Source organism: Varanus komodoensis, unplaced genomic scaffold, assembly GCF_004798865.1.
Source record: "Varanus komodoensis strain SLA01 unplaced genomic scaffold, ASM479886v1 scaffold20_1, whole genome shotgun sequence".
Taxonomy (NCBI): Eukaryota; Metazoa; Chordata; class Lepidosauria; order Squamata; family Varanidae; genus Varanus; species Varanus komodoensis.
This window is the reverse complement of record NW_025335587.1, coordinates 4,651,987-4,678,140: the sequence shown is the minus strand read 5'-3', so window position 1 is coordinate 4,678,140 and position 26,154 is coordinate 4,651,987. Positions and strand designations below refer to the sequence as shown.

Genomic DNA, 26,154 nt, shown 5'->3' with positions numbered 1-26,154 from the left:
CTCTTTCGAGACTCTGATTTGGGAAGCATCTCCCCTCTGTCTCCGTTAATTCTATAGTGCACCAGAATAAAACTGCAATTAGCTCTAAGTCTCGTCTCAGGCTCTGTTTGGTTTTGGGTCTGGGGTCCACCCGGGGTTTGCCCCAGCTGTTAACTGGTTTCAGTCTGGTAACAACCTACAGGTGCCTGCTTGCAACTCTCAAACATCTGACATTTACGTTACGTGGCTCTTCCATTGAGCATGTATGGCCACCCCTGTATTATAGCAAATTGAGTCATCAAAAGAGGTTTATGAGACTTTTTTATATAATGGATCAAATACTTTAGTGAGACATTTAGGATGCTTTATCTGATAACCAGATTTCTACCAATACATACCATTAGACTAAGATGAATAACTCGCTTTTTGTCTGTAATAAAGGGCATTCATTCTTCGTCGTGGCCCCTGTGCATCACACATATGGGTGCTACACCTGCGCAGTGCCTAAGGCCGGAAAGATTACAAAGCTAACTGTTTTTTGGGGGAAAACTCCACTCCCCTCCCCCTCAACGATATAAATTGAGCAGAGTGTCCATCATTTTCTGTCTTATGCTGCTGCCGTTCGGACTAAGATGAATGACTCGCTTTTTGCCTGTAATAAAGGGCATTCAATACTGATGGTGCAATAAAGCAATATTTACAAGCCATTAGGTGCCTAAGTAAATATTTGTCACTTCACAGTCCATGATGAAATGATTATTTAAACACTGACAGGTAATCTGAAATTATGCTCATTAGTTTTTTTAAATCACTGTAATTTACTATTGTATAAACAATGCTATTGCTTGAGTAAATGAAAATTTAAATATGCTTTCTAATATATTAATATATGGTCTTCGATATTGTAGGTAATATTTGAAAACTCAATTATAATACTTTTTAAAGAGAACAGTGTAGCAAAAAGATGAATCTACAGCAGTAAAACAGAACCAAAAGGATACAAAATTGCCCAGTCTCCAAGAGAGCAGGAAGGAAGCGGGTTTAAAGCCTTACTCATCCATTAAGCTATATGGTGGTAGGCTGTCTCAGCCTAGGCAACTTCACAGGGCTGATGAAACAGGGACCCTTTGTGGTAATTGGATTCTAAGCTTGATGTAGGATTCTGTTAGTATCACTGATACTGGGCAAGAAGGGATAAGCAGGATTTTGTAAATTGGTTATTGTACCTGCAAGAGATGAAGATAATAAAACTGTCCTAGGTAGTATAGGCCTTGTGTCATATTAAAAAAAGAATAGGTTCACAATTAATGGCCTAATAATATACTGCTTTGAATCTAAGAGGATCGCTTGGTGAGTGTATTAAAATAGCACTGTATTCTCAAGTACTGGGTAAACATCTGTTTTTCATTTCAAAAAAGACCCTAACCCTAAACTATACTTTGAAGGTCTTTAAAGCATAATTTCTAGCATTGATTTCTAGCATTTCTATTCTAGTTTGATAAGACTGATTATCAAATGCCTATGGTTTATTCTGCTAAACCCAGTCTTTTGTGGTTAAGTCTCACCCTGTTTCCTTAGCTACAGCATACAGAACAAGATGAGTCCAACACCCAGTGATGAGTTGCATGTACAGAAATGTTGGCTACAGCCAGCAGAAATGGCTTCAGAACTGTTGGCTACAGCCAGCAGAAATGGCTTCAGAAATGTTGGCTACAGCCAGCAGAAATGGCTTCAGAAATGTTGGCTACAGCCAACAGAAATGAACCACTACAAAGGGTCACATTTAACATCACCACAAGTATAGTTTCACAGTGGAAGTCCTTCACATGGTCAGCTGTAAACCTTGATGCAATGTGCAGTTGTATGAATCATCTCTTTAAAAATGAAACAGTGTAGGGAGTTGATCTCTTTCAAATTATCCATTAGTTGAAAGGTGATAATTTGTTGACAAATAGATTCCTATGCTAAATTCAAAATACTGAATAAGTCATTGCTTTTTTGAGATCAGAGGCAGAAATTATGCCATGTTACCTTTCTTTATTCAACTCCTAATAGTTTTACAATTTGGATTCAATAAGAATTTAGCAAATCCCAGTCTGCCTTTGAGAAGCTTGAATTGTTTGATTTAAAGTTCTGTTCTTTCTGTTCAACAGCATCCTTCTTTTTGTGTTTAATGATTAATTCTTCATTAATCTCTGGCTTCCCTTTTAGGAAAGAAAAACTTGACATTTCCTCTCTTCCCTTGTAGAACTGCAAGTTCACAAAATTGCTTTCTCTTGTTGTTGTGGGGTATTCAAGAGGTCCTTCTGCTTTGAGTCTTTTTCCATCTACAAAAGAGATTTTACAAAGTAGTCTCAGAGCTACATTTTCACACAGCTTAATTTGCAGACTAGTGCCGCTAAAAACAGAACACCTGAGACAATTTTCACAGTTAAAATACTTTGTAAGGATGAAAAGTTGTCACTTTTTTGCTGATGTGACTTTTTTGTCCTTTTACACGGAACTTGAAAGAGAAGGGGCCCTTGCTAGCTTTGTAGAGAGGTACAGCTATGCAGAAATAGCATTTCATGGGGCGTTCTGAATAGCATTACAGAATGTTACATTCTGTAATTACAGAATATTTCAAAACTGGCATTTTCTTTTGCAATACTAGCATGTTAACCAGTATTATAAACATACCCATTTGGGCTTAAATCATCTAGTACTACATGATAAAACTGGATGAACCTCTTCACCTATCTAGTTCCATCATGTCCTACTTCTAATTAATTGCTAAGAGTTTTGTCCAAGTCTCTGGCCAGGAGTTAAAGAAGCAAAGTTAAAGAGCATAGAGGTTTCCCACAGAAGCTCTCACTGTGAATGGCATAAGCCACTGGCAACAGGTTTAAAAGGAGCTTGCTTCATCATCAAAGGAAACAAAGGTCCACATCCACTTTCCAGCTGTGCTTATAAAGTCTTTCTGCCTCATAGCCTTAGTGAACAACTGTATGCCCCAACATCAAATCCAGAAAATGATAAACAGGTTTTAGTTTAAAAATGAATATTTTCATTTAGCTACTTACAGAAACTCTGCACTGCTCCTCTAGAGTTCAAATTTTCTTGGGGCCTAATTGCTTCCAGGATTGCATGCTCCCACTGCAAGATGGTCTGAGAAATAAAAATTGTGAAAATGTTTCAATTGCCAGCAAACTGCTCACAAGGTATTGTGGAAAAAGTGGTATACAAAGAAATTGACTATGACTGTTCAAGAAGCATATGGGAAAGACACCTTAGGGATATTATAGCTTGTTATTCAGTAGTTACCATGGTGACACCAAAACGTCCTTGGGCATATGAACCAAAGCTGGTAGTAAATTCTCCTAACTACACAAGTCACTTGAGTCTCCAATGACTGCAATGGACCCAGCATCCCCAGCATTTGTGAACCTGTTCCTTCATCCAACGCTCCTAATTCCCATACCAGTAGTTACTTGCCCACAGTGCCTATCTCATCAGGATTCACCTAATATTGAATTACACATTTTATAAAATAATAGAACAATTCCAGCCTCACATACCTTGCAGTAATCAGCTGTAAAACCATCAAACCCTGGGGTTTTCCCTTACTCATGTCAATTCAATAATTTTTACAGCCTTTTTTGGGCATTTTTCTGATAATATCTTTATTTTACCAAGTATTTTTTCTGCCAAATTATATCTCTTTATTTAATCTTGATCTTTATAAACTTTAAATACAAAATTTGTTCTCAAATATGCTTTAAGTGTATCCCATAATAATGCTGACTTCACTTCATGAGTATCATTCATTTCATTAAAAAGTTATAACATTTTTTAATTTTTCAATAATGTGGATTCATAAGTAAACTTGTATTTAACATCCGAATCATAGATTTATTTATCAGATTAGTATTAGCAGCCTATTACACTTGCATTGGATCATGGTCAGATACCAAAATAGGTGCAAAATCTATCTTAGACAACAGAGATATAAGCATCTCTAACATAAATATATTGGCTATACATGCCTACGCTGAGTATTTTTTTGAAAAAAAGAATACGCTTCAGTTGTAGGGTTTAAAAACTTCCATCTACCCACTAAACCTTTTTTACTGAGTAATCTAAGAATTCTTGCCCCATGTGTAAATAATTTCTAGGTTTTGAAGTTGTATCTATTTTTTTAAATTTAAAACACAGTTGGTATCCCGTCTTAAGTTTATTCCCCCCATACATATCGCCTAACCTTAGTCAAAAATTCTTGTGTAAATTCAGTTGAGCTTCATTAGGAGCATAAGATCTAATTTATTTGAATCTTTCTCCCAATTTACCCTTTATTTTTCTATATCTACCACTGATCTACTACTTCAGTAAAAATTATGGCTACCCCCTCCCCACAGTTCTGATATTCCACTCGCACTGTATTGTTCTAAGGGTGGATGATTCATCATATGCTGTACCTGTGTGGTATGATGGGTCTCCTGTAACAATAACAAACCAGCACTTAATGTATTATTTTCATTATCCTATTTTGTTTAGCTGAAGAACACAGTCCATTCATATTAAAAGAAATTTCTTTTTACATATTCCCAGTTATGTCTGAGAAACACCACCTTCCCTTTCCTTTACTAGAAGCAAGTATAGGAAAGGGTGTGTAAGAACCAGGGACTTAGCAAATGGAAGTGGGCAAGCTCTGAACCGGGGTGTGGCAATCAGCCTGGAATGGGGACTACTTGCACCCTTCCTGCTTTCACCAGGGACTACTGTTGAGAGACTACGGTGCAGGGCAACTGACAAACGGGAGCCTTGGACTTCCTCTCATTTTCTCTTAGCTTCTCTCCTTCCACAAGGCCATTAGGCAGAAGACTCCTTACCTCTTTAAAAAGAAGATAAGCTGGAAATAGGGTAGGAATATTTGTTGGCTAGACAACATTGGGTTAAGGATTTGTAATTGCTTTATACTTCATTCTAATAAACTTTCCTTTTGTTTCTAAACATATGTCTGTGTGAATGCAAAGTGGGGGCATGTTCCCTTTGGCAGCAAAAGATCTTGAAGACTCTTCAGGTATCCAGGATGGCAAGCTCCCCTGCCACACTTTTTTTTTAGGTGTATTGCACCCAAGATTCCCTGGGGTAACAGTAGGCACAGTTATTCAGCCCAGTGTGTGCTTTATTGGTCTCACACTGAATCTTACGGTACTGGTGCTACAGTCATCATTTATTCTTGTTTTCAATGATCAGAGCTCTTCAACCTACCGACAAACTGATTCTAAAAAAGATCTTGGACTGTGCAAAAATGGACAGACTGACTTTGTCTCTGAAGGAGAAAGAAGATACAGACTTCTATCAAACTTGGGATTCTTTTTATCATTGGCTAGAGAAATGGGACTATGCATAGATTTAAATATGTTTATAGTTTAACATAAAAAGAAAAAAATGTGGGGGGCTGACCCAGCAGGTCCAATGTTCTCGATGATTGCTGTTGTTTTTAGTTTCTTTTTTGTTAGGTTTATTAAGAATAAAACTTATTCAAAAAAAAAAATGATCAGAGTTCTTCAAAGATCAGGGAGCAACCCTGGATCCACATTGTCAGGGAAGATATCCTGCAGCCATTGTGTCATTGAACCATCACATCCTGCGATAAGACTTGATTCATCAGCTCTAATTACTGGGAAATCTCCCAAAGCATTCAAAAATATGTCTCTGAGGGTGGACCTTCTTAAGGTATTTCTACCCCTATGGAGGGATTAGATACTGCAAAACTAAATGTCACCAAGACATGGTCTGATCAGAACACTGGAGTCGCCAAAAGCCCTCCTACATCAAAAACATCCTTCCTAACCACTGAGGGAAATATCAGATTGAAAGTATAACTTGCCTGCTTTGTGGTTCTACTAATCACTGAGACGGTCCCATGGTTGTCATAGAGGTCATGAAAAAAGTGATGACTCTCCTATTTGAGCCCTGAATTTCTTAGTTCTTTATGAAAATTGCCTCTAAATCAAGCACATAAGAGATGGAAAGATGCTGTGTGATGCTGGTCCCTGATCAGAGTAATCAGGACATACCTGCTCTGCCCATCCTTCTGTTTTACAGCTGTTGTGGTCAAATTCTTTCAAAGGCACCTCTGAACGAAACAGTCCAATTTGTGTCTGGATCCAACAAATAGCTGCTTTTTTGTCCTAGTGAGAAGGAGAAACCAAAACAGATTCTGTACAAGGAGTAATTGCCAACCAAGGTTTGACTTTACAGAAAGACAAAAACTTTGACTTTCCTTTCTCCTTTGATATTACAAAATATCTCAGAAATCAATTTCCTTTAATTTCTGTGCCTAAATGCTAAATTCAGCAGAGCAGAAACTTCTTTTCACCTTGAGACCAGTCCCAGAGAGATCCAAATAGTTCAACTTTTTGAAAGAACACAGGTATTTAAGTCCTTTATTGGTGATTCCTGGATTACCTATATAAAAAGAATACCGCATTGAACTAGTAGATAGCATGAAGGCAATAAAAGCAAATGGAACAAATGACTGAAAAGTGTCCTGGGGGGTGGGGTGGGGGAGTTATCAGTGCCAGAGATGCTGACCCCATAATTCAGAAGAAACTTCTGTTTTTTCAATTGACAAAGGGCCACATCTAAATATCTGGATATGTTTTAAAAGTGTTTGGGGTTGTAATAAAATACAAAATGCACAAATGTAGATGTTATAAAATAAGTGCCAATGGTTAAGTCTGGAAAGTTGGTATCAAACTTATGCTATTAAGTTTACAGTTAACAGAATTATGTGTACATGAATAAAAACTAAATTATGATCATGCATAGCCACCTTGCAGCTGAAGTTCTCTTAAGCCATAGATGCATTGTTTTCAACTTGGAGGGGGAAGGGTGTGTCCTTCCACATCTACTGTATGTACAGTCTTTTTGTGCTTCATATATGAGGGCTGCTCATGTAGCCACCACCCTTGTTTCAATCAGTTTACATTAAACCAAAGATAAAAAAGTGGAGAATCCTTTATCTAGCCCAGGGCTTGATTCCAGCAGTGGACATGAAACTACATGTACAACTGTTTAAAATAACAATTGTTATGAAGTTAGTTTGTTTGAAACTAGCCACAGTTAAGTTTAACTGCTGTTTGTCAGGTTGAGACAATAATACAAGCTGAGATTACTCAAAAGTGGAAGCAGCACTCCAGAATTCCTCCTGGCCATGCCCGAGAAATAAAAGTCAGTGGGTGGGCGCATGTTAGCCCACAGTTGTTAGGCTAGGGTTGATTTTAATCAACTATATTGAACAACAACCTACTCATGTTTCTCTCTCTAGTAACAGACACCCCAAAAGAGATTAATTTGGATTCATTAACATTTTTGATACAGACTAGAATTAAGAAGTATATTATACATTGATTTTAACCTGAAGCCATACTTACAAGACAAATCTAATACTGAGAGATTTTCAAGGCCCCTTTTCATAATTCGAACTGGTGCTGTCATTTTGCGAACACCAATATCCGATAAGCAGTTATCTTTCAGGAGAAGCTGAGTCAGACTAAAGTAAATGTAAAAGTTAATGTTTACATAATGACCTGGGGTCATTTTTTAAATTAGGAAAGTCTTTTCCCAACAGGCATGAACTACCAAATATCTAAGGCCTCCATTTCCACATTTTGCAAGTAATAAACAGAAGTATAGCTAAATATACAATTGAAAATGCTTAAATTGGAATAAAAAAAGAAAAGAGCATCCATAGAGTAGACTGTAGCACCACAATCAGCCAACTGCATGAACACTGTATATAATACTGATGGAAAGTGCAATCCTGTGGTCACTAGATAGCATATAGATGGCCAAAGAGCTTTTCAGAGACCCAGCTACAAGACTGGAAGCATGCTCTGATCTCATAGCTGAGTCTCCATTCTCTGCATGTTCTCCGCCCACCCCAATGCAGCTGGCAGGGAATGAACTGCACTTGCAAGAGCAACCTCAGAGTCAAGGGAGTTTAGAGGGTTTTATGAGGCAGGGGCGGGGGGAGCCTGCCACTGCCACAATACTGGTATTGTGTTGGTGTCTCACCTCCTTTTCTCCCACTCCAATTCATGACACTTACCTGAAATTAGCCTTCTAAGCATTTTGTAAGGTAGAAGGAGGACAGAGGTGACCTTTTTTATTTTTTATTAAGACATTTTATGCCGCCCCATTCGCCTTTGCCTCCATGCTTCTTCCAACCTGCACAGGATGCCTAGAATCCTTTGAATTCAGAGGATTATGGGTATCCAGACTGGACTGCACCCTAGCTTATTAAGTACTATAAAGCAACTGCTTGTTTTCTATCTACAAATGAAGATGATATGCAAACATTAAAAAATCAGAATACTAGATGAAATAGTTAACATAGTATCAGTATGGCTTTATGATGTGATTATTTAATAACTCAGAATTATGTTTTGTTGATCAGAAATTATTTACATTGCACAAAGTAAATAAACCAAGTTATATGTTCAGTAACAGGATATTATATTTGCACTTGCATAATTCTATTTACCTTAAACAGGGGCCTACACATTTTAGCCCTTCCAGGTCACCATTGTTTTTAGTCACCCACCAAACTGCTGGTACACACAGATAATTTGGGAAAGGAGCTAGGCCTTCCACTTTGCACCAAGAAATAGTAAGACACTTAGAAATAGCAAGAATATGCACCTGAGTGTTTCCAACCATCAGTGCAAAGTAGAAGACTGCTCTGTTAAATGTTTTCTGCACATGCTAGAAAATTCAGAGGAGACGCACTATGTTTCTCCCTCCATGCACAAAGTGGGACAACTCCACAATCTCATATTTTTCTCAGTGTTCCAAAGATCTGGGAAGAGAGAAGGTTTTGTAGACCGTTCTCAAAAGCAGCAATTAGTCACCGGCCACTGGATAATTATATTTGTACAATCTTGATCTATAGTCTATAATGACCCATGGTTACATGCAACATGTAGTTTGCTCAGTATCTGCAATACTGACCCCTAGAATTATTGTTAAACTAGTTTTCAGGAGCCATTGGTACACAAAACTGAAAGAACATCTATACAAAATGTATGCCAGCTATGAGATGTACAATGATTGGGCAGCATCTTATTATACTAACATTTGTTTCTCTTGGCCTATGAGCACAATGGAGATTATGTGGTTCTACAAGTAACCCAAAATGACTGGAACACTCTTCTCTGAAATTGAGCAGATCAGCAGAGCTCAGAGAAGGGAGCATCTGAAGAAAAGGGAGCTCACTGACTTATCCTGTCCTGAAGTAGCACTCATTTTCAGGGTTACTTTTAAAGCCACAAAATCCATATTGAACAAACATTTGTTTCTGCTCACATAAGAAACAGAAATGGCACAGCAGCAATATAGATACTGCCCAGTATGATGTATGGTATTGATGCCTTTGAATAGCATTTGAACATCAGATTGGTTTAAGTCTTTAAACAAGAAAGCAAACAAGTAGAATGCTGATTCCCCACACAATGAACTGATACCTAGATAGTCTCTCACTGGTGATATGTTCTAGCAGTTCATGCTCATCTCCAAGTTTACAAGAGGACAAATCCAAGCATATTAGATCCCGGAAGGATTTAATTTCTTCAAGTTTCTCAGAAATAACCAGATAACTGTAACAAATAAAAACAAATGCAAGATTTCATGGTTTGGTTCACTGTCTTCCATTCTATAAATGAAATGTTACTAGCCAGCTTTCCAACCAGGAAAATACTATAGACACACATTTGCCTTGGTAGCTAGTCCAGTTGTGATACATTTTGAAAAAAAAAACAATTGAGAAACTCTTCAATACCGTAACCTAATGTTCTGTTTCTGCTTTCCTTTATTCTGCTACACACTTCAGGTTGTCCTGAAATGCCAAGAAGCCATGATGACAGACAATACAGCATACAATGGCTGTTCCATGCCTCCCTCCCCCATATCTGGCATGTGCTAGATTAGAGGGGCCGATATTCACCAGAGCACCTTTCCACTTTGCACGAGTGAGGGGTGGGGGTGCACATAGTGGGGATCTGCCACTGGTGTGAGTGGGGGTGCAATCAGCTGGGCTTCACTGCCCAGTTGGAGCATTTGAGGCTTTCTCTCAAGCAGAAGCAAGGAAGGGAGAATCTTTTCTACAGGTCTCTGCCTACGCTAACCCGACTCCCTACCCTGCTTCTGCTGGAGAGCAAGTCCTTCAAGCAGAAACAGAGGCCTGGGCTAGGTGAGGAGTCAGGTTAGTGTAGGCTAAAGATAGGCTTCTTTCTTCCTCACTCCCTACCAAGAGAAAGTCTCTCAGGCAGGAATGAGGAGAACCACTGGGCAGCGGTGCCCCAACTGAGGCAGTGCAGCCCAGCAGATTGCCCTCCCCTCTCCTGTATGGAAGAAGCAGGGGAATCCCTCAGCCAGGCAGCACAGCACACTCACCCCTCCACCCTCGCATGCAGGAGGGGAGCAATTGACCAAGAGGGGCTGCTCAGGTTGGGAACATCACAGCCCAGATCTGCTGCTCAGATGGGAGAGGTTATTCTCAAGCATGTGTGGGTATAAGTGTGGGCAGCTTATCAGCTCCTGCTCAAAGAAAATATCAGGGGCAAGAAGCAGAACAGCTGGGATGGCTCTGACAGCTGTGCCTAACCAGGGCAGTTGTCCATGGTGCTCTCTAACAAGCTGTTTGGCAACAGCAGCAAGCTCTTGCCATGCAGCTCTCTTCCTCTGGATTCAGACAACACAACTAATAAACACGGTAAGCAAAAACCATAGAAGAAACCACTGGTTTTTTAAATCATGGTTTCTGAGGGCAAAACTTACCATGCTGAAATACCACAACCGAGTTCAGATGACATGAGAAACAATGAACCACTGTGGCTGAGCCATGCAAACCTAGTCTCTTACAACTTGAGTCTAAATTAATTTGCTTGGCTTCCAATAAAACTTAATTTCAATTAATTGTGAGTAGGAAGTTGAAGGTGGTGTTAATTTACATTTATAGGACAAAACCAGAGAATGCTTTTAAAAACTCATTTCTGAGAAGTAAAATAACAGTATATGCCCACTGCAGAACTGTTATAACAGCAACCAAATAAGAAAGGCATTTTCAGCAAGAGTTTGGGTAATGGTAATACGTGTAAACTGCATTTGCCATTTATTAAATGATGTGATCTGCCCTGTAATCATATGTAATGAGTATAAAGAAAAAAACAACTAAAACTCTAAACTAGATTACCATTCCAACACTAAGCAAGTTGTTTATGTTCCAATTTTAAAATATACAAAAATCACAAAAAGCCAAAGTAAGCCAGTCAAATAGCTTATTTGCCATGCCTTATTTCAGTTTACATCCAGCCAGTGTATGTTGCAATTTGCTGTTTTGTTAACACCAGTGAATACCTTTCGAGGTGGTGCAAAATACTGCTATAAACAAGTTATGCATACTTACCTATTTTTCAAGCATAGCGTTCGAAGCACTAAATTTCCATAAGCATCAGTAAATTTTTGCAAAGCACCAAGTCCTGTTCCGGGCTCTGTAAATTTTTGTCTAACATCTGCAGCATAGAAAAGCTTTTCTGCTATCTGCTCTGGAAAGCCAATCATTGAATCAACATGATTAATATTGTCAGCAATGTAACTCAGGGCTAGGCTGAAGAGAGATTTAGCAGAATAGCGGAGATTCCCCTCCTTTGTGTAAGTGAAGATGAAGTGATCTGTCCTTCCATTGTCATTTTCCCTGTTCACACAGAGCTCAACAGAGAATCCCTCAGAGAACAGTTTTGAAGGCCTTGGATTTGGAGCACAGTTGTGTACTCCTCCTGACACTTGGTTTACTTTATATAGCTGACCATTTTCCCGGACGTACACAGAACCTCTGTCTGGAAAGTTTTCTGTATAGACACAGCATGACATTCCTCTTTAAAGTATCTGGAGAAGGGATGGGGGGAGATGAACAAGATAAAACATAAAGCAAATAAAGGTTTTAATTTAAGAAAATATTTGTTTGTAACTTCCCCAAAGGAGTAAGTCCTCTGGAGTTTACGATTCCTGCTTAAAACCACACATACACAACTATCAGTGGGTAAAGAGAAGGAAAAGTGGATGTTTAAGGCACAGTTCCTTTCCTTGTATACCTTGCTGTTTTATAGTTTGGCTTTCATGTCTTCCATCATTTCCTTTAGAGCAGAAAACCCTCTATAGGAAGAAAGAAGTGCCACATGATCTTTCCAATTGTAGTGCTACGAGTAAGACTCCTTTATCTGGAAGCATCTACAGACTGGGAAAAAGTTTCTCAAGATACATTTCTCTTGACTCTGAAATCCACAATCCTAAAGACAGAATAAAACTAGAACATGAGCTTGAGGGAGCCATGATTTCTAGCTAGATATCTATTTCTCATGTATGTGAAAAGAAGTCTTTTCAAAATTCTGCATTACCAATATAGGACTAGATCCAGATTTAGTCCTACCTCCAGCAGATGAATCACAATCAGTCAGATTTAAGTTTCACTGAATGATGGCAAGTGAACTTAACTCGAACTGCTTTCAATGTGTCTACTTCAGTTATTGCTAAATGTGTGAGGGAGGGAGGGGGGAAGAGGCTGTGTGTATAAGCGAGCACATCAGATGCTGTGAATGTGTGAGGGAGGGGAGGGGAGGGGAGGGAGAGAAGAGTTTATGTGTGAGACGTGCGGCGGTGAGCTTTTCCTGTTTCTAAAAAGCTCTCTGTAGTTTAGTTTAACTAGCGTATCAAGAAAAGACACCGTTCTCCTAGAAAAACTACATGCAGGGAGCTTCTGTTTGAAGTAGGGAAATAAAAGCAACAGTACAGCCATACCCACTGCCCGAAATGTGCGATCCAGGATTCGGCAGTCCCGTCTCCTGCCTCCTCTTACATTAAGTGCAACGCGCCCGAGCCAGCAAACTTTCGGCTCCCAACCCCCAAAGAGGAAAGAAACCGACCATAGACGCAAAAGACAAAGTACAGCAAGAATTCTCCCGCCGCCACCGGCCCCTCCGTCCTCGAGGCGAGCGGGGAAGATCGCTCTTCGGAGCTCCCAGGGGTCCCAGCTACGGGCCACTAACCTCACAGGGCACCCGGTGCGGAGCCGGAGGGCATCTCGAAAGCAGCGCGCGTGCGCAGAACATAAAGCTAAAAAACGATGGAGTCATACGCGTTCAGAGCCTAGCTTAACGTAGATACATGCTAGGTTTATATGTTTTAAATACCATGAAGCTGGAATCTAATAGACCCGGTTATTTGGGAGTTTCATGTAACTTAATGGGATTTATTTCCGAGTAGATGTGGTAACAATTGCACTGAGAAAGTTAAAACCTCAGTGCATTTGCGTGGATGAATGGATCACAAGGGTAGAGTCTAAGAGGCTGCATTGCTTTTTCTGCGACCCGAACTGTGTTTGAGGTTGCGCGGAGTGAGGTCAACAAACTTATGGAAAATGGGCCGTGGGAAGGACGATAAGTGGTATAATTTCACATCAGAATGTTAAAACGTTTTATGACAACCCAGATCGTTGCTCGGAAGCTGGCCACGCGTTCTTAGATGCAAATAAAGAAACTGCACATCAATGCAGCGCAGCCACGCCTGCGATGCGAGAATGGTTAGATCCATCCTAAGCTAATCACAGTTGAAAACAGTGGGACTTACATTACCCATTACCCTAATTTTCACGTGAATGATTTCAATGGGATGTAAGTATAGGCTGCAATTCTACATACCCTTGCCTAGCAGTAAGCTCCACCATACTCAATGGAACTTCTGAATGGACAGATCGAAGACGGCGCTGTTGGCCCGCATCCAGCCCAGTCACTATGGGCAGCATCTGAATTTGCAGCACAACTTCTAGATTATTTGTGTATTTTAAAACAGGCACCGTTTCCCCAAGAATGAGCAGCCGAGACAGAAGAAACAAAAGGAACTTCAGTATTCTCTTTTTTCCTGCGGCGCCGGGGGGGGGGGGCGATAGTATGCGGCCGCCAGCCCAAACACAACCCACAATGGCTGGATTTCACCATTTCCTGTGAGCGGCCATCAGTTCCCCCCAGGAAAAAAGGCAGGAAACATGGCGTCAAAAATAACAAGGAAGTCATGATTCGGGCAAGGGAATTATCTGAGTTGATCGTCACGCCTCTTCCCGTCTTTTCCTTTCGAGTCGGAAGGAGCTGCTAAGCAACCAGGCAACGTTCTGGGCGGATGGCTCAACAAGAGGTCTTTCGGAAGCAAATCTGCGTGAACATTAAGGACGGTGAGGAGACGAAATGAAATTTACAGATTACTGCCTCAGTTCTGAAGGAGCCGATGTTATTCTGGCGACGTCAAGTGATGAAAACTATCCTCCAGAAAACATCACAGATGGGTAAGTCTTCATCCCGAGTCCTCCAGGGTATCGGGGGGGGGGGGGTTGCTTTCAGGAGAAGGTTTCTCACAAAGCTTTCTTTAGCACATTTTCTGATTTCAGTTTTTCAGAATTTACCATTCCTTTGGAATTAAAGCCATCATCGTTTTAAAATATTAAGTGCTTTAACATTTTGAAATTAGATAATGATGTCAATATTTTAGAAAGGATTTGTTAAAGGATTTTATTAATTAAGAATTTTTATTAGTTTAAGGAACAATTCTATACAAGTTTAAACAAAAAAGGTCTACAATTCCCAGAATGCCTCAGGGTAGAGCATGCTAGGAATTGTAGGTCTTTTTTCTGTTTAACTATGCGTAGTGTGGCTCTCTTAGTATGCCACAGGACTCCAAATTACCTTGCCAATTTACCCTGAAGATAGCCTTGTAGGAAGTCAGTGTCTTTTGTCTTTATATTGCTGAAAAGAACTGGTTGAAAGAATAGTGGGTTGACTTGCATAATTATTAGGCCTGGAAATGATTTGTGGCTCCAATAAACATACCAGTCGTCTCTGGGATTTACAGTCAGTTGTATCTGAGAATCTTATCAATTTTTTAAACTTCAAATTTAGGTCACAAGTATACTTTCTAAATGACCATAGATGATGTTTTTTCTAACTAATAAAAAATGAATCTAGTTTGGTATGACATGCACACTGAATCTATAGCTATAAAATTGTATACAATTTTATGTGCTTTATGTTATTATCTATATTATCCTTGAGGATGTTAATTTAACTGGCTAGAAACAATTTTTTATCTGGGAAAATTCAGACTAGAAGTTTTCCAGCTTAGTCTTCTTGCAGCCTCTGAACGTTGTTTGCTTGGAAGTAGTCTCACAGATAATAGGATTGCCGACATAGGCACATGTAGGTACCCACATTACTTCTCTGTAGATATGCATAGGATTGGGCTGATAGCACTACACTGATAAACGTATGCCATTAATTATGTTAGAGGAGTAATTTGTACATGAGAACTGAATTTACTGGCTGAGGTTTTTATCCTAAATACAAATTAGGAAGGAATAAGTCCCACTGAATTCAGTGTGCTTGCAACTAAAAGGGCACAAAAAATGGGTTGCGTGAAGATTTTCATATTTGATCTTTTACAATGCCCTAAGCCTCTTTTTTATTATTTTTAAAACATCCAATATGAACTTCATTTTCCTGTGAAGCTTTTTGCCCAAGGGACAAACTGGACTTGATGGGGGAAATCCTCAGTAAGAGTTTTTTTAAAAGAAAAAGTAGATTGTAGATTGTTTTCATCTGCACTATTTTCCTCATTGAAATCCTCTCCCCCAGACTTGCTGTTTGTAAGCAGGGAAAAAATGTAACAGTGCCCCATAAGGCAGGGCTGGAGCATTTACAAGTTTTAAGTTGTATTTACACTTTTTGCACATTTAGACCAACCCCCTTTGCCTTTAGCTCTGCTGTCTACTAGAATGCAGCATATAAGATCTTCTCTGAAATTGAATTCAGCTCTCAAACTGAGAGAGGTTCCCCACCTCAACATAAGATCTGTTTTCCACACAGGGCGAGTAACATCATCTGTGGGGAGAGGGACCATTCCCCTGCAAGAGGGTAGAGGTAAACCTCCCTTGGTCAATCTTAGTATGATTGCCTTCTCCCTTCTAGTTGCTATGCGTGTTTCTTAAAATCTTGTGAGATCCTGATCAAATATCTCACAAGATAGCTAGTTGGTGCTTTAGTCCATTATTTCTCTCAATGTGTTGCCTGATTCACAACCAACATTTAGATTACTGTCTTCTTTGACCAGGATCCTGTCTTTTTTCCTTATGTGCTATCTACATTTAAAAATCCTAAAGTTAAAATTAGCAATGTCAAAATGTAGCACTGTTATTGGAACACTGAATGTCTTTGTATATGTAAATAGAATCACATTTCTCTATTGAAGATATATTTGCCATTTCTAATATTATGCATAATATTCTAATATTATGCATTCATACAGCATTCTTTAACCTTTCTTAATAGGCGATCTGAAACCTTCTGGACAACAACTGGGATGTTTCCACAAGAATTTATTATTTGTTTTCATAAATGTGTTACCATCAGCAAACTAACAATCCAGTGTTACTTAGGTAAGTTAGCCAAGTTTCAGTTTTCAGATTAATGTCCTCCAAAATATAATAAACTGTGTTTCATAGGTAAATGATCATTTACATACTAATAGTATCTGGAAACTGAGACCAAATTTCCTAACTTGAAGTCTTTCCCTAGTATTGTAACTGTTTGTTTTTATATCCTATCACTTTTCCTTTTGCAAGGAGCTCAAGGCGGATTGCATGGTTTTCTTCATCTCCCTTTTATCCTCACAACAAACCTGTGAGCTAGGTTTGACTATTATTGATGAGCCCACAGTCACCCTGTGACTTCACTGCTGAGTAAGGACTAGAACCTGGATCTCCCATGGCCCAGTCCTCACTCTAACCACTACACTATACTCCAGTGAGAGTAAGCACAATTGTTATTTACAATTGCTTTCACAGCTCATATTGAATTATATTACTTTTATTTCATTAGTGTTTGTGGGTCACAAGTTTGTTTGTTTTTACTTCCATAAAGTGATTCTCCCCCCTCCCCTGCACTCTATGGCAAATGTCCTTGAACAACTGTAAAAAATCATTCTTCAACCAAGGCAAGGGGATTGTGAATTTGGAGTTGGATGCTAGGAACTCCCTTATACTTTTGGCTCAGAAAGTCAGTCCTGCATATTTTTGGTAACTTGATTGAAATATCTTCAACCCCTTCATGGCTGCTTTGAACCCATCATATAGCGGGGAGTACAGAGCCAAAATGGCTCCATAGGCTGGTGAAAACTTGCCCACAGGGCCTACTGGTGTATGCACAAAAGCAGGTCCTGTGCAACAGCTTTCTGCAAACTGAAGTCATCTTGTGGGAGGGGAAGAAGCACATTTCCTGCATCCAGCTCCTGGCATTTGGCATACATAATGGACACATGCATGCTGCTGCATTCATGGAATGCAATTGAGAAAGTCCAGGTACTTCCCATCCAACAGAAGACTAGTTTGGTCAGAATTACTAATGCTATCAATGCCCAATGAGGAAAACTAGTGAGCAATGTGGAGACTCATGCCTCCGTAAATCAAAGCATCTCTTTGGGGGAAAGAGGGCTATTTACAGAATCCAGTGCTAGGTGAACAAATACTCATGCACACTGTTGACGTTTCTTCCTCTTTATATCCCACTGTAGCAGTTTCTTGTGCCTCCTAGAAATCTGCTTTTTAGGGTCCAGAGCAGATTTTGAGGTTTCAGGGAGAAGGGAGGAAATCATTTCCTTCTTAGTTCCAGTGACAGAAGCAATTTCATTTGTGGATCCACCTCACTGGATTTTGTTGTGCATGTGACTATGGGTGTCAGGTTGTGTGTCTGAAAATAAGGTGAATAAAGTGAGGTAAATATTTTTTTTTCAAAGAAATGATAGATGCTTCCCTATTTGTCGCAGTCTCTGTGTTCTTTGTCTTTTAACAGTTCTATATATGTTACTTTCCTTCTGTGAATTGTGAGAATTTAACATTGTGAATTCACTCATCAATTTAAATAGTGCTTAGAGTATTGGACAAGAGACCAGAGGGATCCCAGGTTCTCAGCCATGAAGCTCAATGAGTGACTCTTGGTCAGTCATGGACTCTCAGCCTAAACTATTTCACTGTGAGGATAAAGATGGAGTAGAGAACTATATAAGCTGCCTTGGGTTCCTTGCAAGAGGAAAAAACATGGAATATAAATGCAGTGTAACAATAATAATTACAATTTTCTTACTGATTTTTAAAGTTTAATGTAGAGCCAAGCAACTGCAAAATACAATTGACACAGGATTTTTTTAAAAATCATTTTTTTTAGTACAGACATTACGGATTGAAAAAAGTGTGGCTAAAGAACCAGTCAACTTTGAACAATGCATTGAAAAAGGTAATTATAGACAGCTGTGATTAGATAGATCATCACAATTTGATGTACAGATCAATTAGGCCTGCAGTCTTATGCACAGTTATTGGAAGACTGCCTTGTTGAACTCAGGCCAAGTAAGCATGCACACATAGGATTGGCCAGTAAATGCAATGTTAGGGTCAGAGCAAAGTTTGTTTATTTGAAGTTTAAGGAATCAAGAGTTTATTCACAACATCTTTTACATGCTGAATTATACTAGTTGCCTTTCTAGTAAAGCTGTCATCTCTTTGTTATTTCCCCATTATCCTATTCATTTAATAGTTGGGTGCTCTTTATACTACTGTATTTGAAAAGATTATTGTAATGATGATGTAACTTTTTGAAGTGCATTGAGAACTTCAAAGTGCTGAAAACATGCCAATTACTATTTGAGTTCTAGCTGATAATTTCTAGAGTTCAGTGGCTATGAACCATTAGGACTTAGTGAACAAACAAGCTGTGATTTGTCTTTTGAATGGCACCTCCTTAACTTGTTTGGGAATGACAATCTACAAACAGGTGCCACGAGTGTGAAGACCATTTACCATTTCCCTGATTTGACTAGGTGGAGGTACCTTTAAATACCTTAAATTCTGGATTGAGTCTGAGAAACTGATAAATGTTAATTTTATCAAGCACTGACTCCAGTGAAACTTGTGCCAAATATTTTTGTACATTTCATTGAAGGTAGGATCTAATTCTTCACTAGAGTTAGTTCACTAGATATTTTTACATTCCCTGTGAATGCCAAGACTGGAATCCAAACAATTTATTCCATATTAACTTATGCTATTTTATGTTCAGAGCTACAGTATAAAGAAGGGGAGCTTCAAATTGAAGAATTTTCTGTGAGTATACATCATCTAACATTAACACAATATATACAAAGGGCAGATAATGAATGGGCAGGGGAAGGACCACATATTTAGTTAGTCCATTTAAGAAGAATTCCGAGTTGGGAAAAATAATAGAATAAAGAGGAATTTTCATGTTCACACTTCGAAACATATCCATATATTTCAGTGAGAATCTAAAATGCAGAGACATTTAACACTTCTTTATGTATGAAACTGTGGAGTTAATGTTAAAGGATGGTTTATATTAACTGGTTATTTATGCATATTTGGACATATGTTGTACAGGCCTAAGCATGTTTACTCAGAAGTAAGTCACATAGAACTCAGGATGATGCAGTGGAGTTCTGATTCTGATCAAATATATTTTAGACAGTTTTGGAAGCCTGACCTTAACTACATCAATGAATGATTGCGACCTGATCATAACATGATCGAATAATGGATTGGTGTCGCACTTTTTATACTTCACCCTTAGTATTTGTATGTTCACACAAGAAGATTTAATACTGGACTCTGAATTTTGTACAAAAATTTGCTTTTAGTTAACTTTTCCTATGCTGAATATTGAGCACAAATGGAAAGCATTTCAATCACGAAGCAGTTTCAACTCCCATTGTTTAGTATAAAAATCAAAAACACTGATTTTTTTGAAATTAAGGGGACTTCAAAAAGCTTCACCTATCTGAACTGTGCCCATTGTCATATAACTATTGGTGTTTTCTTTTTGACAGTTTCCTGAGAAGCAAGCTACATACTTACGATTCATAATTTTGTCTGCTTATGATGCTTTTGTGTCAGTTCACAGGGTGATAGCAGAAGGAACAGTACTTGATATTTCAGCCCAGTCTTAATGTTCTAATTGCAGCATAGTGGATATTATATTGATTTTTGCAATAGAAATTGTGTAATTGAAGCCTTGAATTATTTTGTAAACTGTGTCTTTTGTATGTCTTCATCACAAAATATTATTTTGGTTCGCATTTTAAAATATACTTATACTGATAAGAGCTTGCTTTGTGATAATATAAATTCCTCGCTGTCATTTGAAGTCTCATTTTCCTCACCTAACAATTGTTAAGGTATATGATTGGAGAAGTGTTTCACACCTGTGGTCTGACTCAGTATGAGCTATATTCCTGACCACCACCATTACTTTGAGACTATTTCAGTTGTGTGAAAGATATATTCCAGTGCTGAACATTCTGCCTACTCTGTACTCTGACTTGTTCTGTGCTGGAGTGAGCTCCAAGGTTCAAAATAAAAGAAAAAATTCTCAGTGAGTGCAGTAAAATACCTGGGCAAACCTAAAATAGTTTTGTGGATCCTAATATTCACCTCTTAAGTAAACAATATGCATTAGTAACTATAATGTTAAGCGTACTGGATTCTGTTTGTCTACTATGCCCATGCTGCAGTGGGAGTGACAGCTAATGTAATAGGGTAGATTAGTGGAGCTCACAGAAAGGAGCCACACTGATCAGTCCTGATCTGGAAAGGTTTCCCAGGTTACTTTTAGAACTGGAAAAGCCTAATTACAGAAGCTATTTCTTTCAATAGCATAAAAGAAATAGTGGGAGTGCAGCAGCAGTATAAGGTACTACCCACTATTTGCTGAAAGTGAACAATAAGAAGTGGGCAGGTTATTCCCAAATGGTTGCTTCTTCCAAGGTACCAGGAAGGTTGGTCATTATTTCAGTTTGAATATGCATACATCAGAAATGTGGCATCAGAATCTCCATGACATTGCATAATATACATTCAGTGCATTGTTGCGTCACAATAAATGGAGATTTGGAAAAGTTTTCCCTCTTCCTCTTTTAGAAATGCATGCTTCTGTTGCTACTATAGAATGTTCTGTAGCTATTGATTATCCTTTTGTTCAATTGACAACCAGAATAGTTAGACATGGTACTTAAAAATAACACATTCAGGCCTATAAAGATTGTTTGACGAAGTTTTAATAACTATAGTTCAGCATCTTGTTTCCAGAAATACTTTTTTCAAAATCAAGCCATAGCTTTCCATGTTTTAACTATGACTGTCATAAACAAATATGAATAGAAACAAAATAGAACAAGTTATTATATTGGTTCCATTCAGAAAGCTGTGATAATCAATGTCAAAAATCTATGCCAGAAAAATCAGAAATACTCATTGCTGCTCAGTGAGGGTAAAGGGCTCCATTCAAAAGCTGCCCATGTGCAAATGTGTGCTACATGCTGGACAATACATACTTGGAGTTACAACCCTTCCAGACCTTGCAAGCATCCTTTGCTCCACCAACAGACTTCCAGAAATCTTGGTTCTTTATAAAGGCCACTTCCGCTTAGAACTGCAGCAAATCCAAATAGCTGTAGCCTGGCAAGCTCAACTGGGGAGTTAAGGAGATGCTGTAGGGTAACGCATATACTCAGGCTCCCATTGTGAACTGGTGACCAAAGAGGAGGTCATCATCTTGTTGAGTGGCATGGAGGTTGCTTCCTGTGGGAAGCCGTGCATATGAAGCAAGCTATCATGTAGTTCTGACCATTTCCATTGTACCAACTAGCACAATATCACAGCTATTTTGTTTAGTACAGTTGTAAAAAGTTGGAATGATATGGTGATGTACTTCATATAAATAGCTTGCCTCATGGAGCAATCTCTTTTTTTCTTCTTCTTCTTCTTCTTCAGGTGACTGCCACACTGTTTGAATGTGTTACTTAGGCCATAATGATTAATGATAGATTTGCAATCATCAAGAGTAAGTGCAATTATTAGATGCTTACTAGTGTGTGCTTGCACTTTTTATATAGAGGGGTAATTATTGCCAAACACTTAACTGACAGCGGGTTTGCACAGCAGTGACAAGCCACAGTGGTTTCTTGCACAGGATGGTCTGCCATGCTGTCCAAACCCTGTTGTCATATTTCACCATGATATGTTTGGCTTTTAGAAATCATGGTAAAAAACAGAAGTCTGCCCTGTGGCTTTCATGCTTCTCCATGATTTGTCCGTCTGAACCCAGCGTAGTGGCTTCCACATTGTGGTATCCGGCTGCAACAGAGTCCTCTGCAAAGAGCAGCAGTGAAGAAGCTTCTCCAGCCATCCAGTGTGGGATTGAATTCAGTTGTGGCGATTGATAGGTTATGTGCCAACAGCAGGAGGACTGAACAGGGACAGTGGAAACCATGCTAATGCAACTTGATCGTATGTCAGGAACATCCAGGCAAAACTTTGTACATTGTGGAAACCATGCAGGGCTGCTTGTCATAACATGTGAACCTAGCTACTGCATCAGTTTTCATTCATTCAGCAGACCACAGAGAGAGTGCGTTGCTCACTTATGTGATTACTACAAGGTCTGATTTATAGATTTAAACTAGGTTTTCCAAAAATGCACGTACTTCTTGGGGATGATAATTCCAAGGTCCCACTCCACCCTAGAAAATGGAAAATACAATGTTTCCTTGAGCATTTTTTGGAGGACAGGATGCAAAGTACAGGGAAGGGAACAGAAGACTATAAAGAAATATTGTTAGAGTCCTAAATGTCATGAACATACTCTGTAGCAAAGGATGGCATCCATCAATGATTCAAATTATTTATAATTATACAAACGCTACATTTCCCCAAGCAGGTCAGTCAATGGGTATCCTTCAGTTGTTGATACTAAAGAGCTAAATTACTTGTTACATGCAAATTCATATAACGATGCATTAATAGTCTTTTTTAACATTAAAAAACAGCCTCAAGAGGTGATACTTTTGAACAGAAGCAGTGGTGCTTGACCCATTACCATCCACTACCTTTCTACTTCAGATCACCCCTACCTCCCCACAGCTGCTTCCTCTCTCAAAATTCCAGGTTCATACTTATATTTACCACTACACAAGGGAAGAGATGGGGGGGATGACAACTCTGTTAATCTTAAGATGACAAAATTTCCCTTTCCCCACCACTTAGCTGAAAACTGCAACTTTTTGTTTCTTTTTTGGTTAACTGTGGAGGTTGCATATATTAGCATGAAATGGACCCTGAGAGCAGGAAGCACAACTTACAGAAGAATCTTATGGCCCCTGAACAAGGGCTAGAGCAGGGCTCTCAAACTCAACTTACCTGGGGGCCGCTGGAAGTAGAGTCTGGGTGAGGCTGGGCCGCATCAAGTGGTGGTGGTGGGCCGCTCATCCCGCCTCGCTCCCGGAGGCCGGTCCAGGCGCCGCCGGCACTTTGAAGGCTGCAGGGCCCCTCCCCCGTGCCCCACCCGTCCCGGCAATTGGCCCACGGGCCGCGAGTTTGAGACCCCTGGGCTAGAGGATCACAGGGTGCTTTGGACTCCTAGATCTGAGGTTGGAAAGGGATTCTAAGCTTGGTTCCCCTTCCCACGGTGGAAGGAACCATGCAAACTTCTCTGAAGTAGTAACAGCAATCTCAGAAAAGGGGCAAAGAGGGTCCGGTGGGCAGCAGAGGGGCAATGCATTCTGGGGGTTGTCTAGCTTCCTCCCTCCCAATCTTTAGAGTTCCTGATAGATGGCTGAAATAGGCCATTGATCTGACTTGTAGGTTGGGAGGAGCATGGAAACAGATTGCCTCCATCTTCTTCCTGCCCTGTATAGGATACCTTTAATCCTCCCAGTTCAGAGGCCAGAGGCGTTCCAGCTGGATTGCACTGTTAGTTATTTAATGCCAATAATTTCATCATGAAACAGGCTATTTGAATTTTCTTGTGCCTAGCTCTGTGTTTGGTAAGCACCATGTTATTCTCGTTAAAGAGATTCAAGTCCCCATTTTGCTCCTCACTGCTAGTCTTATTAAAGTGAATGGCATTTAGAAGCAGGTTAGTGTTCCTTGGAAGTTTTTTTTAGTCAAAGCAGAGACCAGCTAACATTAAAAGAAGACAAGTTCAGGCAGCCATCACTTCTGAATGTTGATGGGAAATGACTTTGTTGACTTTTACTGTGATAGGAATTCTTTCATATCCTGTTTCTTTTATGAATAATAAGATCCAAGGAACTCAAACCCTACAGACCAGTCTTCATGCTAATACATATTCTAGGGCTTTACCATCCTTCTAACATTTTGTTACCTTGCAGACAACCTTTCCACTCTGAATCACATAAAGTCTTTCTGGCAGAGCTGCATATTTGGAACTGCTCAGGTTTTCCATTGTGTCTAGAACCACAGGGCACAAGGGGTCCTCTTTCAGTAGGATCTGTGCAGCCTGCATACGATCTTGGAGAGTCCGGTGATGCTTGATTACAATGTTGTTATAAAAGGCCCATCCATCTAAAATAAATAGTATGATTAGTTTAACTCTATAGCATCTGTTCATAGTTAAATTCATTAATGCAATTGCACCTACTGCAAAAATTTGCAGGGTGCAGCACTACTTGTTGAGGATTCTAGTCAACTCTATAATTTTCTGATTCTAATTTCTTTTTAACAGCCAATCAGAAATTTGAAGCCACTGAGCACATTTGTTTTTCATTGGGCTGCTTTGGTGCTTAAAACACTTTTTTTTTCTTAAGGGATTCTTTATTCTTCTACAAACTTTGTGCATGAAGAGTGCCATTTTGGTTACACAGAATAGTACTCACATTGTGAACACTGGAAATAAAAGCCTGATTGTAAAGCTTGATGGAGTACAACACACTTAGTAGAATGTGAGTTTTATATTTAATCCAAAGCTGATGCTGGTTAATAAACAGTGGTAAAGTTATTCAAGCCCTCATTTTAAAGCATTCATTTTGGCTTTCCATGAGACGTCAGACAAGAATTTTAGAAGTATTTGAGCATTTATTTATTTTTTTGTATCTTCAAAGTCAAAAAAGTAGATCTCCAAATGTTTTAGACTTCAACTCACAACATTCCTGAACCCTGGATATGCTGGAAGGGGTTTCTCTGAGCTGGAGTCAAAAACATTGGAAGATGTTTAGCATGTCTGTTCTAAGCCTTCTGAAGTAACAGTTAACATATTTTCAACAGAGAAATAACAGTCTTTCTTCACCTGAAGCATGGGCTTCTTCAATGTAGATCACAAGGAAATCAGCTACAGATTTGAAATCTTTGACAAGCTTCTTAAACTCATCAAATTTGAACATAAATGAAGGTCAGGTGCAACTTCCAAATGTTAGGACCAGTGGCCTGTTACCTGCAATGGACACAAGCAGTCTTTGAAGTGTAAGGACAACTATTTAATGAACAATAGTAATAACAAACAAGTAATGAGGAAGTTAAGAATAGTGACATACTCCCCTGTATACAAGGCACACAAGCTTGTGTGTGATGGTATCAAGAACATATAATTGGGAGAGCTAGAAGGGAGACATAGGGTGCTTCCAGACAAGGGATACTGCACAATTGGCTTGTCTTAGGCACATAGTTTGAAAATGTCGGGGGGGGGGGTATCTTCTGTTTGCAACTTTCCCATGTTTTCCCCTTGCTTCCACCCTTGCGGATGATAATTGATTTCTTACCACAGGAAATCAATTAAGGAAGACAAGGCAGAATAGCTGTACAGTGTGTTGATTGGTAGCACTAGGGGCTGTCCATTTGGAAGTATCTGTGCACTCTTTCTATTAAATCTGATAAATAAATCTGATAACATAAAAACAACTGAAAAAAATAGCATAAGTAATTGTATTAGCTCCTTCATGGATCACTGCCTTGTCGTGGCGAAGGGGCTTGCGTAGCTCAATGAAGCTATGAGCTATGCCGTGCAGGGTCACCCAAGATGGACAGGTCGTAGCAGAGAGCTCTGACAAAACATGATCCACTGGAGAAGGAAATGGCAACCCACTCCAGTATCTTTGCCATGAAAACCCCATGGACTGTTCTAAAGGGCAAAAAGATATGATGCCGGAAGATGAGCCCCTCAGGTCGGAACGTGTCCAATATGCTACTGAGGAAGAGCGGAGGGCTAGTACTAGTAGCGCCAGAAAGAATGAAGC

The 26,154-nt window shown here is 39.4% G+C and overlaps 3 protein-coding genes across 8 annotated transcripts in view; 1 reads left to right on the top strand and 2 right to left on the bottom strand.

The window, feature by feature from the left end:
- Positions 1-1,996: 1,996 nt before the first annotated feature.
- LRRC42 (leucine rich repeat containing 42) lies at positions 1,997-13,786 on the bottom strand. 4 transcript variants are annotated; one of them, XM_044430364.1, is made up of 8 exons: positions 13,719-13,786; positions 11,432-11,910; positions 9,492-9,623; positions 7,401-7,519; positions 6,344-6,432; positions 6,042-6,155; positions 3,042-3,126; positions 1,997-2,306 (listed from the first exon to the last, which is right to left on the bottom strand). In XM_044430364.1, the coding sequence occupies exons 2-8, from the start codon at positions 11,893-11,895 to the stop codon at positions 2,050-2,052; spliced, it is 1,260 nt and encodes a 419-aa protein (XP_044286299.1). In that variant the 5' UTR covers positions 11,896-11,910; positions 13,719-13,786; the 3' UTR covers positions 1,997-2,049. The 4 variants fall into 4 exon arrangements, with proteins under 4 accessions (XP_044286299.1, XP_044286298.1, XP_044286297.1 ...); XM_044430363.1 differs by lacking the exon at positions 13,719-13,786 and adding an exon at positions 13,068-13,111; XM_044430362.1 differs by lacking the exon at positions 13,719-13,786 and adding an exon at positions 12,945-13,075.
- Positions 13,787-14,049: 263 nt separating this feature from the next.
- HSPB11 (heat shock protein family B (small) member 11) lies at positions 14,050-23,349 on the top strand. 3 transcript variants are annotated; one of them, XM_044430086.1, is made up of 5 exons: positions 14,050-14,356; positions 16,392-16,498; positions 18,282-18,350; positions 19,173-19,216; positions 21,899-23,349. In XM_044430086.1, the coding sequence occupies exons 1-5, from the start codon at positions 14,259-14,261 to the stop codon at positions 21,929-21,931; spliced, it is 351 nt and encodes a 116-aa protein (XP_044286021.1). In that variant the 5' UTR covers positions 14,050-14,258; the 3' UTR covers positions 21,932-23,349. The 3 variants fall into 3 exon arrangements, with proteins under 3 accessions (XP_044286021.1, XP_044286019.1, XP_044286020.1); XM_044430084.1 differs by lacking the exon at positions 21,899-23,349 and adding an exon at positions 19,957-21,862; XM_044430085.1 differs by lacking the exons at positions 18,282-18,350; positions 21,899-23,349 and adding an exon at positions 19,957-21,862.
- DIO1 (iodothyronine deiodinase 1) overlaps positions 22,342-26,154 on the bottom strand; it is a 4,488-nt gene continuing 675 nt past the window's right edge. Inside the window, exons 2-4 of the mRNA XM_044430341.1 lie at positions 25,212-25,394; positions 24,291-24,490; positions 22,342-22,647 (exon numbers count right to left, since the gene is read on the bottom strand). Coding sequence (XP_044286276.1) covers positions 22,582-22,647; positions 24,291-24,490; positions 25,212-25,394 — 449 coding nt within the window. The 3' untranslated portion in view covers positions 22,342-22,581. The remainder of the gene's footprint in view (positions 22,648-24,290; positions 24,491-25,211; positions 25,395-26,154) is intronic.

Excerpts from the sequence above, each read along its gene's own strand:
- HSPB11 (XM_044430084.1), top strand. The coding sequence starts at position 14,259 with ATGAAATTTACAGATTACTGCCTCAGTTCTGAAGGAGCCGATGTTATT. Across the intron at positions 18,351-19,172 it reads TGAACAATGCATTGAAAAAG|AGCTACAGTATAAAGAAGGG; the intron begins GTAATTATAGAC and ends TTTTATGTTCAG. Across the intron at positions 19,217-19,956 it reads TTCAAATTGAAGAATTTTCT|TTTCCTGAGAAGCAAGCTAC; the intron begins GTGAGTATACAT and ends TCTTTTTGACAG.
- LRRC42 (XM_044430364.1), bottom strand. The coding sequence starts at position 11,895 with ATGTCATGCTGTGTCTATACAGAAAACTTTCCAGACAGAGGTTCTGTG. Across the intron at positions 9,624-11,431 it reads ACGCTATGCTTGAAAAATAG|TTATCTGGTTATTTCTGAGA; the intron begins GTAAGTATGCAT and ends TATTTGTTACAG. Across the intron at positions 7,520-9,491 it reads ACCAGTGAGAGACTATCTAG|TCTGACTCAGCTTCTCCTGA; the intron begins GTATCAGTTCAT and ends CATTTACTTTAG.